A 15,462-nucleotide genomic window follows, 5' to 3' on the forward strand; every position below is an offset into this window, starting at 1 on the left:
CTTTGACCAAACAGTCAACACAGAGACATTTAGGAGAAGAAATAAACTAAAACACCACAGATATCTGCATCTAAGATGACTTAATGCTGTTTTAGTTATAAAACTTCAGATTAATAAATTGTCCTAAGGACTAGTGGTAATTATTAAGATACTCTCATTAGCAACCTGAAGTAAGGAAGTGGAATTGTTCACTCTCTCAAGCCTCAGAAAGCCGTTTATCTGGCACTTAAATTCTCTCTAATCATGCCGGATTGCCGTCCACTACGCAATATTCAAGAGGTCAATCTTAAATTTTGTAAAAATAATTTAACCGCGTTGGCTGGTGGCAAGAATGATAGTCAAAATTTACTAAATTTAAGCAAAATTATATAATGTTTCTGTGAACATTAACAACATTATTTATTTAATATATATATTTTTTAAGTATTTTATGTAGACAGCTGATTTCTTAGGGTAATATATCAGGGGCGTCTTGTCCGGCGTCGGGTAGGCTGTGGCGTTCCACAGGGGTCAGTTCTCGGCCCAATCCTGTGGAACGTTGGCTTCGACTGGCTCCTGCGGATATCCGTCCTTCCCAGAATGGGGGTGTTGTGCTATGCGGACGACACTCTCATCACGGCGACAGGGCGGAATTATCAGGAGGCGGCTCGCCTGGCCGAAGTCGGTACGTCGCTCACAGTGGACCGCATAGGAATGTTGGGCTTGAGGGTCTCCATCTCAAAAACGGAGGCCCTCTTATTCCACGGTCCACGTCGAGGCCCCCCTCGAGGGGCGTTTATCACCGTCCAGGGGACGGTGATTAAGGTGCAGGCCCACATGAAGTATCTGGGCCTGACCCTGGACGGAAGATGGAGCTTCGGGCAGCATTTTGTCCAACTTGGCCCGAAGCTCATCAACGCTGCTGCTGCCTTAAGCCGGCTCCTACCAAATGTAGGAGGGCCGGAAACGCCATGCCGGCGATTATACGCCGGTGTTGTGCGGTCCATGGCTCTGTACGGTGCTCCCATCTGGGTGGACGCTCTCACCGCTCGGAACAAGGTTCTCTTGCGAAGGCCGCAGAGAATCATAGCGGTGAGGGTGACACGCGGATATCGTACGGTGTCGTGGACGGCGGCAACACTTCTCGCGGGCGATCCGCCTTGGGAGCTCCAGGCGGAAGTGCTCGCGGAAGTGTACCGGTTCCGGGCGGAAGTGAGGTCACGTGGCGACCGTCCAGGGTTGGAGGAGGTGCTGCGAATCAGGACTCTCGCCCAGCAAGCCCTGATTCGCAGGTGGGAGGAGGATCTGAGGTCCCCATCAGCAGGCCTGGCGACAGTGGAGGCGATCCGTCCCCACTTGAGTCGCTGGGTAACGAGAAAAGGCGGCACACTGACCTTCAGACTGACTCAGGTGCTTACTGGACATGGGTGCTTCGGTAAGTACCTGCACGGATAGTCAGGCGGGAGGTAACGCCCTCCTGCCACGAGTGTGGTGCGCCTACGGACACGGCATGCCACACTCTGATGGAGTGTGCCGCTTGGGGGCCTCAGCGCCTTTCCCTGGCGACTTTAATCGGCGGAGACCTTTCGCTGCCGAGCGTGATAAATGCCATGCTTGGTAGTGAAAGGTGCTGGATGGAGATGGTCTCCTTCTGCGAAAATGTCATGTCGCAGAAGGAGGCCGCGGAGCGGGAGCGCGAGGAGAGTGCCTCCGCAGACCCGCTTCGCCGAAGAAGACCGGGGAGAAGACGCCGGCGCTATGCGCATCTTCTCCTCCCGCCGTGAGTGTCGCCGGGGCCAGGGGGTCTCTGTACCCCGAGTACCCCCTAGGATTTGGAGGCCCGCAGAAGCGGGCCAACCGTCGGGACGGCACGGTAGTATGCGCAAGCGATCCCGTGACGTCCCCCGACAAGATGGAGTGGGTACCGCTGGTTTTTTAGTGGGTATTCCGGCGCATTCAGCGCCGGCGAGTCCCACATACCCCCCCACCTCATGTGGGGGAAACACATAAATGTGTTTTTTCATAGAGAAAAAAAAAAAGGGTAATATATCAGGAGTGTCAGGTGTTAGCGTCTACATTCCTCGAGATATCTAAACACGAACGTGCTACCCAATAGACAAAGGAAGCAAAATGATTCATTGTTCGATGATAGCAATGTGTGCTGTTTAGGATAAAACAATTATGTGTAAGTAGTGTAAGGACTTAGCCGAAATGACACGGACGATGGCTGTTTTTATTTGTTTTTTATTAACTCAGGTGAGTTGTTACATTTATTTATATTCATTGGCCTCACGTTATTGGCATCATCAATACCCTTTGTCGTCCACTGCTAGACATATATCTCTCCAATGGCACGACACTGAGCTCGATCTTCAACTCTTCAATTTAACTCCACGTAGCGTGGAGAGCGTCCTACGCTACGTTTGACAAGGCGTGGTCTCCACTCATAGTTATTATTGTTATTTACATAGTTTCTTATTATTATATATTATCACAATAATTTTAGCCTCAATAGTGACGCAAATCAAGCATGTTTCATCTAGACCTCTGACCCTATTTCTGGATGTCGCACTAACAAAAATATTACGCGTACTTTTTTTTTTTCAATATTATATTATAGGTTGGTAGACGAGCATATGGGCCACCTGATGGTTAGTGGTCACCAATGCCCATAGACATTGGCATTGTAAGAAATGTTAACCATCGCTTACATCGCCAATGCGCCACCAACCTTGGGAACTAAGATGTTATGTCCCTTGTGCTTGTAATTACACTGGCTCACTCACCCTTCAAACTGGAACACAACAATAACAAGTACTGCTGTTTTGCGGTAGAATATCTGATGAGTGGGTGGTAGCTACCTAGACAGGCTTGCACTAAGCCCAGCACATACATATACAACGCTAGCCAAATTATATATATCTTTTTTTAAATTTGAGATTACCTGAAGGCGATCGTTTCATTCCCAGGGTGCAATCATTTAAAAAGTCATCGGATGTGTAATATCCTTTAGCACACAAGCTAGGAATATAAGTAAATCCTTCAAAGCATGCATTGTTTATTTATATAACGATACCAGTAATTAATTGAAGACAGAGCCGTATTGGTACAGCAGATGAGCGTATCCTTACTGAAGGTCGAGAATTTCTCTCTTATTAAATTTATTAAACTCAAACTTGTACTTTTATATAGATAAAATAAAAAATATTAACTGTATTATAAAGTTTTTTTCAATTTGATAATGAATATAATTAATTATAATAATAAAAACTATTATTTTCAGATATTGGTGGTGTCAGAGTCACGAGCATGGCTGAACAACCCAGGCAAACTGAAATTGCACAGTTTATCAGGATCTCCATTACGGACTGTATCTCAAAGTTCGAGTCACCCGCTATTTCTCAACTTTAAATCATTTTTAAATGCTAATAATATAATCAATAATAATATCAACGAGCCTCCATTGAAGCCGTGCATTGATGTGAGTATTCATTATATCTTAACCACCATTCTCAGCAGAATGTCGCGTAGCACAGCACACAAATTTTCATGCAACTAGAAGTGCACTCCATATTCCCTCACTCTTATAGTCCAATTGGAAGGCAAATCCGAAACAACCGGAAAGTGTCATTGGATACTCGGGAGTACCAACTTTTAAATGTAAAATCTGTAAAATATTATTATTGTAATTTTTTGTCTTTTTACTATTTATTTGTATTTATGATCCCTGTTTGGTCGAAATAAATGATTTTATTATTATTGTTATTATTATTAAAGCCCAAGCTACAATAATTACTTACTAATGATAATTTATTGAAAGTAAAACCGTTACTCAAAATAACTTGACTTATCGCCAGTGTTACACGACTTCAACCGGCCAGGTGTTAGCGACGGTCACGTTAAATTTTTTTATTATAAATAAGAAGACGGAAGAAGCCGAGATGGCCCAGTGGTAAGAACGCGTGAATCTTAACCGATGATCGTGGGTTCAAACCGGGGCAAGCACCACTGAATTTTCATGTGCTTAATTTGTGATTATAATTCATCTTGTGCTTTACGGTGAAGGAAAACATCGTGAGGAAATCTGCATGTGTCTGATTACACTGAAATTCTGCCACATGTGTATTCCACCAACCGGCATCGGAGCAGCGTTGTGGAATAAGCTGCAAACCTTCTCCTCAAAAAGAGGAGAGGAGGCCTTTAGCCCAGCAGTGGGACATTCACAGGCTGTTACGGATTACGGAAAACCGTTACTGCTCGACCCTTGTTTCGAACCCAGGACCTTGGTATCTGCAGCCTTATAAGCCATTAGATAGACGAGGTACTTGGACACTACCTGTTATAATGGACAATATCTATATATTTTAGGCAATATATATACCGGAACCATTTGAAGTAACAGAGAAATCATCAGTAATTCTACACAAACAATATGAAGTACACGAAGACACGGAAGAAGGCGAAGAAGAAGTAGAACATTACATATATTATAACCCGTACGAATCTTCTGAAGAAAATTCATCAAATGAATACGAAATCAATTATAAGGAAGTTTCTTATAAAAAAGATATCAATGACGCTGAAGACATCTCTGATGAGGAGGAAGGCGCTGTAACTGATGAAGGAGGAATAAATGAAGAAACAATTCAAAATTCTTCATATTCAGATGACTCTGATGATTCTATCTCAACCTAACTGTTATAGAAAGTCATGTCATGAAAGGGGCGAGTATCGTTATCACCGATGTTCATTTAGCGTGCGTATTTTGAAAAGTTATTATATCACTCTAGCGATATATAAATGCTAGTTTTCGCACGTGTGTGTATGCGTGTTGTGGCATGTGTAACGTAAAAAATCACGACTTCTATTCATTGTATCATCCATGGATTATTTTACACATTAATTTAAAATACCTCAAAGCATAGTCAGTTACTATAAATATATATTATTTATCTAAAATTAATCCTATCGTCTCGAAAATTATTTTTAATAACGCTTACAACATAGCGGAAATATACGATAAATTATTGGGATATTTGACAACGTTACACTCGTCCTTCAAAACGTTAATGTCTCTTTCATACCAAGCATTTGTAATGTGGTTAGAGAAGGATGGAGTTTTATCGAAAATATTCAATGAATTTATGTTTCTACATAGAGATACTTTAATGGTCTCAAGTCACGTACTTCTGCTATAATTACTTCATTTGGCGACGCGTGTTGAGAACCAAAAACGAGATGAATAAAAAAAATGTGACATATTATTTATGTTTGTACTAAATAGCTTGTGATTAATGTAATGTATAATAGACAAGAAGCCATTGCACGTATTGGTCATCAATATTATTATTGTTATAATAATAAAAATTAAAAGAAATGAACATATGCTAATATATGTAATTGAACTTTATTTTATTTAAGTTTAAACAGAATCGAAGATAATCCTATTTAATTTTAATGTTATATAAATAATGGTGACATAATATAGTTTATAATATATTTTTGCAAATTATTGTAATTATTATGTAAAAATCACGGAAAGACATAATTTAAAATTTGCATTTATTGAAATTTTCATTTATTTATAAATAATTTGTGATAAACATTTAATATAAAAGTGGGTCAAAGAAAATGTTCCACGTATTCATAAAATTGGTTTTAATATTAATTCATTAATTAATATAAACAAATCGATTTACAACTTAAAAAGAAATGTTTTATTTGAATTTGATAATCCTCAGTCAAGTCGTTTTTGGAAAAGTAAGTCTTATTTATATCTCTAACGGTTTTGATAACGCCTGGTCTTTCGGCTTACATGTCTAATATAAGCGACTCGCTTTGTTCAAATAGTGGTTTTAAAATGAGGCAAATTAGGAGGTATATATATATCTCACTGTCTGTTTGAGGTGAAAGTTTGGACCATATTCCACCTCGCTGCTTTAAAAATGAGTTTCCTCACGATGTTTGTTTCTTAGCCCAACACGAGCATTAGAAGACTTATAATCATAAACGGAACACATGGTTATGGTTGGACCCGAAATGTTTGCTTACGATGAACACGTTCCGCCGATCTGCCGAGATGGCCTAGTGGTTAGAACGCGTGAATCTTAACCGATGATCGTGGGTTCAAACCCAGTCAAGCACCACTGTATTTTCATGTGCTTAAATTGTGTTTGTAATTCATCTCGTGCTTGACGGTGAAGGAAAACATCGTGAGGATCTAAACCTGCATGTGTCTAAATTCATTGAAATTCTGCCACATGTGTATTCTACCAACCCGCATTGGAGCAGCGTGGTGGAATAAGCTCCAAACCTTCTCCTCAAAAGGGAGAGGAGGCCTTAGCCCAGCAGTGGGACATTAACAGGTTGTTACTGTACTGTACTGTAACATGTTCGAGCCACTAGGATCTGTAACATCTCAGATCTTATTAGGTGTTTATTTCATAGTTTTAATACTTCTCCTCGGCCTCCTTAATATATATTATTGTATAAAATTATATATTTTTTCTGTTTTTCCATATTGCACGGATGTTTGTTATTAATTCCAGGAAATTCTATGTCATGTGATATCAAAATGTACGGAATACCCTTCCGTGAGTATCGTTACTGTTGTTTTATATTAAATTTAAGAAATATTATAATAAGTCGTCCAAGTTTATGATTTTTTTATACGAAGCTTAATATATATTTATATAATACATAAAGCTATTGAGAAATTAACTTTATATTATTTATAAACTATACACTCGTTTAAATTACCTAATCTAGTCCATAAATGTATATCTCTACTAAAGGAGAAGGTGTAAAACTTGCTCGGTGACTAAAAATATGTGCAGAATAACATAGATGAACTATAAAAACAAATTAATCATTCAAAAAGTCAGTGGTACCTAATGGACAAGGTATCATTATATAAAACTATATTTGTAGCCATTATGAATGTCATAAAAATTTTATAACTCGATTTCAAACTTAGCATAACCTCGTTTATATAGTGTTACCCAAAAATCGCACAATGAAACTACATTTTGGTAAATGGTAAATGACGCATGGTCAGACTTTGTGAACAAAGCGCTCACCCATTTTTTCAAGGACTGAAACAGCCTGGATCCGATGCGTGCACACAAATCTCTCGTAGTCTTAAACCTTACATACTTATTTCCTGTAAATATGACCACGTTTCGCGAAATGATGCCGTAGCACCTCGCTCACGGGATCTCACTTTAAATAATTAATTATTTCCATTGTCTTTACCTTGAAAATTAAGGAGATTTATTCTATTTTGTGCCTGAACTATAGAAGTATTTATATATTATATCAACAGATCAATTTAGTGAATCCATATCTATCTGAAGGATTAGGGGAAGTGAAAATGTCAACAAATAAAATACCCATCACTGGTATCACTACTGTCGATGGTAGAGTAGCAGTAGTTGGTGCTGTGATGTTTGATGGTGAAGTTCGGGCTTCCGGTGCTGTGACTATAGTTGCTAGGAGTGGACGTAAGTATAAGAAAAAAATGTTTAATGCCATAAATTTATACATTAGACCAATACGTGCAACGCCACGCCAACGCCAACTGGACAAAAGTTCCAACTCCTTAACCTGGAATAGATGTCCTCGCTCCTTACGGAGCTTACAATGCGCTGCCATCTATGAAATTGATTAGTGTCACATCATAATTCTGTGCTTTTCCCATTATTACATGCACGTTTATCTCTTAAAATCCACTTGATCTAATCATTAGGTCATCTTGCATATATAATAAATACATTATGTATATAATTCGTAAACATGTATTATTTATTTTATTTTAATTACTATGTGTCATATTGGTGATCCTAATAAAAATAAAACAAAATATACTAATAACACATTTCATTTGCAGCATCACCAAGACCGCGGTCAACAGCCCGACCCGGACCCTTAGCGATTATGCTGGTCACTCCAAGAACGTCTTCAGATGTACCTTTGTCAATAATACCCATAGTCCTCCGTGCTGTGTCCTTGCCAATCACACAAGGTACTGCTACTATTTCCATTCCTACTCTGCAGCCAATCGCAGCCGTCACACCTCCCACCGTCCCTACTTGGTCTTTTCTTACGCCAGCTTCTCTAACAAAGCCTAATCTAGCTGTGCCAAGCTATTCACAAGAGGATATAACAGGATACGGCTATGTTGCTGTATCAGGAAATGAAATACCATTAACTGGTTATGCCAACCATTGTTGATGGTGTCCTAGCAACGAGTGGAGATATATCTTTTAAGGGATACGTACCTGCTAAGGGCTCTGTTGTGATAACTTGTAAAAGTTTTTAAGTTAAAATAGAGGAACAATAGGTTCCACAAAGAAATTAGACGATGACTCGATCGCATTATGAACAATCAGAGAAGAAAGCACTATTATAATTTGAGGGCGTAGCTTCATCTTGATTTATTAAACAATTCAGCGGTGTTCACCATATATGTGGGCATATAAAGTGGAGAGCATTTATTCTACGTAAAGTATTTTTTCCGAATAATACTGTAAAGGACAAGTCAATATGGGTTGTGTGAATACCGGAAGGAAGTAATCAAGTAAATGCCTATAGGGAAAGATGAATGGAAGACAGAACCACACGGCGCTGACTTCAGGTGGAATAAGAGGAGAGATGCGATGATAGATTATCGTTAATTAAATAAAGCTTAAAATAATATCTGATAAAAAATATGCTTGAACTTACAAGAACTTTTGAATCATTTTACAAGTTTAAATTGAATATAAATAAGTTTGAAAAAAAAAAAAACTCTTTTAGTACATTCACAGTTAGTTAGTAAAACTGATACAATTCGACCAGGCACCAATTCATTCCTTTATTAAAGTTGTAGTTCATTAATTTTACTTTATATATTTATTCTAATTATAAAGAGAGTATGGCTCAAAATTTCGAATGTAAGCCTGAGGATGTATCACTGAATTTATAATTAATCTCGTGCTTAGCGGTGAAGGAGACAATATCGCGTAAAAACCTAAAAATCATGTCGTATGAAAAGCACTATATACATTTAATAACTTATATATTCACCGACCCGCAAAAAGAAACATGACGGAATAGTAGAATAAGCAAACTTACTTTGTATCTTTTACTCTGCACATATCACAGGCTGCAGGCTTTATTATCTTGGTTATTAGTACGCGCCAGCTCTGGGGTCAATATAATCTTAGACCAGTCTCGTGAAATAATCAGCTGAACATTAACATATTACAGATACGTTAAGTAAGGGTTGTTTTAGCTATTCATGCAAATTATTTTTGTTTTTATCAAATGAAATAAACAGAATGACCCTACTTCCTAATAATTGCATAATAAACGAACTTAAATAAATCGTGTTAATCAATCAAATATAATGATAACAAACGCAAATCAGATAATGGTTATGTAATCTTATCTAAATTATAAAATAGTTTCTTAACTAAAGTCACGCGTGATGTAGATAGCCAAAGTCAACACATTGGATATAAAAGATGTTTGGTAAAAGTTTTACCATTATCGTTACTACTTTATAGTGATCGAAATGTATTTACTTGGATGTTTATTTTCACTTATTTTCCTTCAGGTAAGACGTTACAAGTCATCTTGTGGTTGATAACTTCTTTATTTACATTTAAAATGATAGTCACAGCATGTTTCAATATCGTTCTTTGAAACCTGACTCAGCCTAATATACTGAATTGATGAGTCTATAATAGGAATATTAAATATTTACTACTACGTCACAAACAGTTACTATAATTTAAAATATTTTTTTTTATAAAATACTAAACGGTTTTTGTAGAATATTAGTAAATACCGGTTAAACCAGTTAGAAGTAATTTATAAGTGTAATTAATTTCTGGAGTGCATTAAGAAAAGTATTTTAATAACTTTCAATTTTTGTTGCAGATCACATTCGCTCAAAGTATTTCTTATATGCCAAGAAATGGCGTCGCAACTTCTAATATTGTCTCAGCTACTCAACCCCAAAATGTAATTGCCAATGGTCATAACATTGGATTAGCAAGATCTCCAAGCGGCATGATAACAAACACGCCACTCGGTGTTGGCAACGGAATCGCAAGTGTTATAGCAAATACACAAATTGCTAATGCGATAAATGAAAATGCAATCGCTGCTGCCAACCAAGATGCAGCTAACGCGATTACTAACGCTAATCTAGCAGGTATTGCCAATGGAAATGGTGCAGCGAATGCCAATTTAGCGGCTCTAGCCAGTGCTAATTTGGCAAGCATTAACGGTAATATGGCAACATTTAATCTTGGTAATGCTTTCACAATAACAAGTGGCTCGCCTGGCAATCCAGGCTTTGGAATTCAAGTTTCAGGTGATGCCTTAGAAGTCGGTGGAACAGTGGCCGTTAATGGTCAAATACCAATCTACGGGACAGTAGCGGTTAACGGTAACTTGCCTACTGAGGGTTCCGCAGCAGTTAACTATAACTGTGGAAGACAAATTGTCGAATAATCTTTTTTATTTAATTGTAAAATTAAAATAATAACTATTTATATTAGATTAAGATGAATTAAATAATGATAAATATTCTGTGTGTAATTTTAGTACCTTTTTCAATAATCAATATTTTAACCTATACTTATTTGATAAAAGCGCTCCATTTTCTTGGCAGCGCCTGTGTGGCAATCAATGTATGCGTGAGCCCAGTAATTACATTTTAAGTATGAAATGTAAGTTTAACCTTTAGACAACGGTAAACTAAAATATTAATATCATACACTGACTATTACAATACTTGTAATTCTGACTGATCACCATCGCAGAGGGACGCACGGTCCTACACACAGGACCTAACCGAATCATTGTTGTAAGAAGTAACTTGGTTCTCAAACCAGTTGCATAATTTATAACTAGTGATTATCCCTTAGAGAGAGCTAAAGGCAACGATTAAAATAAATATGTTACTTATTATTTGATTATAATTTTAGAAGGTACTTATGAAACTGATCCGTATGAATATAAAACGACACACGCAACATTTTAGGGATATTATATATTTACCACTCCTTCATTTGGAAGAATCATTACGACTTTATGTAGCGAGTCAGCGTGCACAATTCATACGTGACAGCAAGCTTAAAATAAGGAATAATATTTTGGGGATGTTCGTTTAAAAGTGATAAAAACTTTAAATGTCAAAAAATGGTTTAAGACAATAATATAATAATAATAAGTAATCATAACCTGTTCACACACGGCTATCAGATTCCAAACTAAGCAGAGCTTGTAATGGAACCATGGAAACCAGACACCTGTTATACTACTTTTCTTTTGTAAAGACATACTTATATAGAAAATTACACCCAGACTCAGGACAAACAGACATGATCATGCACACAAATGTCTGTCCTGGGTGGGAATCAAACCCACAACCTTCGGCGTCAAATAGTCAATTGCTCAGTTAAATATCGTGACAGCGGGTGCAGGAAGAATAGAAAGAAATGCGTATTGCATATAGCAACCAAAATCGCTAATAACTATCAAAGTATGCTGCGTGCCTTATTTGATAAATAATGTAAAAGGCAACTATAATTGACAATAATATGTGCAGCAGAGAGAACCAAAAATGCAAGCAGCTTGTTGTTGCTAATGTTGCTGCGTTTAAAAATTTAAATTTAAAAATTTTCACCCAGAAGATCTGAATTACGATTCAAAGCTGCTCGCATTCTGTAAACCTTCACACAATACTTTAAGCCTTCATGTAATTAAATACTCATAATTGGGTATGAAATTTTCGAATGCCTGATTTTTTTTCGAAGGTGTGTTGTCTGTTCGGTAATTATAAATTGTTTAAAATACTCAAGTTTTGATCAACAAACAGGTTTATTTATAAATCAATCAATTTTAGCGGTTATCTGTAACAGGAAGTAAGTGTATGTAATTAATAAAATGTTGTATTTTTTTGAAAAAAAAAGAGTAACTACTAGTTTCTTGCCGGTTCTTCTCGATAGAATACACATTCCGAACCGGTGGTATCGCTTGACAATTCATAAGTACTTGTAAAAGTCAATTTAATAAATATATATTAAATTTATTAGATCGCAAATAAATAATTCGCAAATAATTTAATTAATCTACAGCTACAGCTACACATGACAACATTGTTGTCAATCATAGCTCATATTATAATGAGTTACAGCCTCATTACACGTCTTTAAACTGTGATATGGGCACCTATCGCCATCTAGCGGCAATAGTTGTCAAATATTGACGTTTTTGTCTTAAGTTATCTTTTAAATGGTTATATTCTTTTTTATAAATATCTTGATATTCCAATAGTTATTCGAATATATGGTATCACCATTATTTAAAAAGCTAATAATGATTAATACATAGTAAGCTGTGTTTTGATTGTTTAAAAATTTAAAGACATTTGATGTTTAATTTATTGTTAAAATATTGTGAAAATATTCAAAATAAAATCCGTTACAATTAATTATATAATTAGTCTGAAACAAATTTAATGCTATAAATAAAACCTAATTCGCAGTATATAGTATTCGTATTGTAGTACTAATACAATTTGTCTGGTATAATAGAAGTTGGTAGTTGCTAATAATGCATAGGTAGCTTGGAATTTATTATCTAAGGCAATCAAAAAGGGACACTGATGAATTAAAGCTCCGTAATTGTAAAAAGCCGAGATGGCCCAGTGGTAAGAACGCGTGATTCTTAACCGATGATCGTGGGTTCAAGCCCGGGCAAGCCCCACTGAATTTTCATGTGCTTAATTTGTGATTATAATTCATCTCGTGCTTTAAGGTAAAGGAAAACATCTTGAGGAAACCTGCATGTGCCTAATTTCACTGAAATTCTACCACATGTGTATTCCACCAACCCGCATAGAAGCAGCGTGCTGGAATAAGCTCCAAACCTTCTCCTCAAAAAGAGGAGAGGAGGCCTTTAGCCCAGCAGTGGGACATTCACAGGCTGTTACGGTTACGGTTACGGAATTGTAAAAAAATAAGCTAAAGTTGTGTGCGCGTTAGTTTTATTATTATGGGCATTAACCATGGAACTGGTGATGTTTATGTTTACTCATCAAGGTCAATCTGTAAAGGTATCCGCTGCTGCAGTGCTATTCTGTAAGAACCTGCTAATTACGTCAATCGTGAATTGCTATTTGATGTGTATTTTTTTTATATAATAGGAAGGCGGACGAGCATATGGGCCACCTGATGGTAAGTGACAACGCCCATAGACATTGGCATTGTAAGAAATGTTAAACATCGCTTACATCACCAATGCGCCACCAACCTTGGAAACTAAGATTATGTCCCTTGTGCCTGTAATTACACTGCCTCACTCACCCTTCAAACCGGAACACAACAATACCGAGTACTGCTATTTTGCGGTAGAATATCTGATGAGTGGGTGGTACCTAACCAGACGAGCTTGCACAGAGACCTACCACCAGTAGTACCACCAGTATAAAATATAATACTCTACTAAAGGTTATAATTATTATGGTCAGTGTCGCATATCACTTTCTATCATTAATTTGATGGTCGAGGTCGGCGGTGAGCTCGAGTCTGTAATTACAGAATAGCTCTACTGATCTTAAGAGTTTGAGTTTAGTTTACGAAAGCAATATAATATACAATTTAAAAAAAATAATAGAAAAATAAAGAAACATAATAAAAAAAACTGATACAAATATTTTAAGAGTCATTTTAATGTTGTCGTTAAATAAAAAGGCTTTAAAAATCAGGATTTTTATTAAAAGCGCTGTAAATAAAGTTAATTTTGATTTGAATAACTCGTACAATAAACGTACAGATGCACGTGTAGCGTTTTTCTACGCTATACCTAAGTATTGATAAAGAAAGTTGCATTTGTTCAAGATCTCACAGGCGATAACATTATCTGCTCCTCGTGGTGTCACGTCTCACACAATGTTGAGAAATTATTGATTTTAAATGATATTAAACAATTTATAAGTCAAAATACATCATATGTTGACGTACTCTTTTGTTAAAACTGTTGCCAGAAAGATGTCCCGACTCTTAGTAACTTGTTTCTTCATTGGCATTTGCAAGGTGAGTTATGAGTTATTTAATGTCTATACACATAACTATAAATATATATAATGGTATCATAGAATTCGTAATGATCTCGGTCTGTGTGTAACTTCTGAAGAATAAAAGTAAGAATTGAATACGAATTTACCAATAGACAAACTGGTAGCTTGTAATTAACTAAATAACATAATACATTCGAAATGATTCAGTTTTGTTTCGTTTTTTAATTACAGAGTTCTCTTTGCCAAGTAGCGCTTGGCACAGGATTTGGAAACAATCTTGCATTTAGCAACGGACTGGCAGCAAATAGTTTAGCAGCAACCAATCTCGCAACCAATGGAATCGCAAATAATTTAGCTTACGGAAACGGGTTGGGCTTCAATAACGGCTTAGCTAATCCCATTGGCAGTGTTATTGCTGGTAATGCGATAGCAGCTACAGCTAATGCCGCTGCTGCGAATGCTATCGCTGGCAACAATGCTGCCGCAATCAATGCTGCTGTCGAAAACGCTGCTGTGGGCGTAAACGGCTTATCACTTGCTGGCTTGCCGATATCTGGAGTATCCCCACTCGGTTATGGCGATGTAGCTGTAGGAGGGGAGCTGCCAGTAGGTGGTGCTACAGCTGTGGCTGGCAATGTGCCTGTGATCGGTTTTGTAACCTTCGAGGGTACTGTGCCAGCTGGGGGCATGGTGAGTGTGGCCAGCAATTGTGGGTGCAACGGTCAAACCGTCTATTAATGTGTTCATCTGTGATTTGATATAGCTCTTTATTTATTTAGTAAAATATTTAATTTAATAAAGTGTTTTTTTTAATCATGTTGTAGTTTTATTTCAATCAGTTTATAAATAACAAAGTTATGTCAATTTAAAGAATCACGTCGAACATTTATTCGATAAAAATGCTATAAAATAAGTGTTCAGTTGAATTGGCTGAAACTTTAGCTACCTAGAGCTAAATGAGTCTGAAAAATGATGACAATTTTAAGTTATAGGAATAATACAAAGTTAATAAAGGGATAGTTTCAGATACATAAACACTCCAATGTAAGTTGAGGTCAGATCTATATGATTAATTATATTAAATAGGGTTCAGCTTATGCTGGACACTGTCGTTTAAACGCACCCTCGCTCGCTTATAGCATTAAGTTATTTGCAGCAAACGCACGTATGTCGGAGACGTACGACGCTCACTGGTAACAAGGACCTCTGTCTGTATTTGTAATATATTTTGTTAGTTTATGGTAGTAGCTTATTTTCACGGTAGCATGCGAAAGCGATACCGTGGCACTCCTCGCAAAGACGAAAAGGGTACCGCTGATTTTCTATGTTTTAAGATATTTATTTCTCAAAAAATAATACAATTCACTTAATATGGGAAATACACGTTAATCATATAAGTAAATACAAAA

General features: G+C 37.0%; 2 protein-coding genes across 2 annotated transcripts; both read left to right on the plus strand.

Annotated features, from left to right (window-relative positions):
* Positions 1–9,464: 9,464 nt before the first annotated feature.
* LOC126778985 (uncharacterized) lies at positions 9,465–10,518 on the plus strand. The gene is made up of 2 exons (XM_050502733.1): positions 9,465–9,577; positions 9,904–10,518. The coding sequence occupies exons 1-2, from the start codon at positions 9,536–9,538 to the stop codon at positions 10,480–10,482; spliced, it is 621 nt and encodes a 206-aa protein (XP_050358690.1). The 5' UTR covers positions 9,465–9,535; the 3' UTR covers positions 10,483–10,518.
* Positions 10,519–14,013: 3,495 nt separating this feature from the next.
* LOC126778991 (uncharacterized) lies at positions 14,014–14,853 on the plus strand. The gene is made up of 3 exons (XM_050502740.1): positions 14,014–14,069; positions 14,285–14,354; positions 14,385–14,853. The coding sequence occupies exons 1-3, from the start codon at positions 14,025–14,027 to the stop codon at positions 14,789–14,791; spliced, it is 522 nt and encodes a 173-aa protein (XP_050358697.1). The 5' UTR covers positions 14,014–14,024; the 3' UTR covers positions 14,792–14,853.
* The last annotated feature ends 609 nt before the right edge of the window (positions 14,854–15,462 follow it).

The sequence above is a fragment of the Nymphalis io genome, chromosome 28 (genome assembly GCF_905147045.1).
Source record: "Nymphalis io chromosome 28, ilAglIoxx1.1, whole genome shotgun sequence".
In the NCBI taxonomy this organism is placed as follows: domain Eukaryota; kingdom Metazoa; phylum Arthropoda; class Insecta; order Lepidoptera; family Nymphalidae; genus Nymphalis; species Nymphalis io.

What these genes read in the sequence shown, in the direction of transcription:
- LOC126778985 (XM_050502733.1), top strand. Translation starts at nt 9,536, where the DNA reads ATGTATTTACTTGGATGTTTATTTTCACTTATTTTCCTTCAG. An exon ending in TTTCACTTATTTTCCTTCAG is followed by an intron (nt 9,578 to 9,903) that starts GTAAGACGTTAC and finishes TTTTTGTTGCAG; the next exon opens with ATCACATTCGCTCAAAGTAT.
- LOC126778991 (XM_050502740.1), top strand. Translation starts at nt 14,025, where the DNA reads ATGTCCCGACTCTTAGTAACTTGTTTCTTCATTGGCATTTGCAAG. An exon ending in TCTTCATTGGCATTTGCAAG is followed by an intron (nt 14,070 to 14,284) that starts GTGAGTTATGAG and finishes TTTTAATTACAG; the next exon opens with AGTTCTCTTTGCCAAGTAGC. An exon ending in ATTTAGCAACGGACTGGCAG is followed by an intron (nt 14,355 to 14,384) that starts CAAATAGTTTAG and finishes CCAATCTCGCAA; the next exon opens with CCAATGGAATCGCAAATAAT.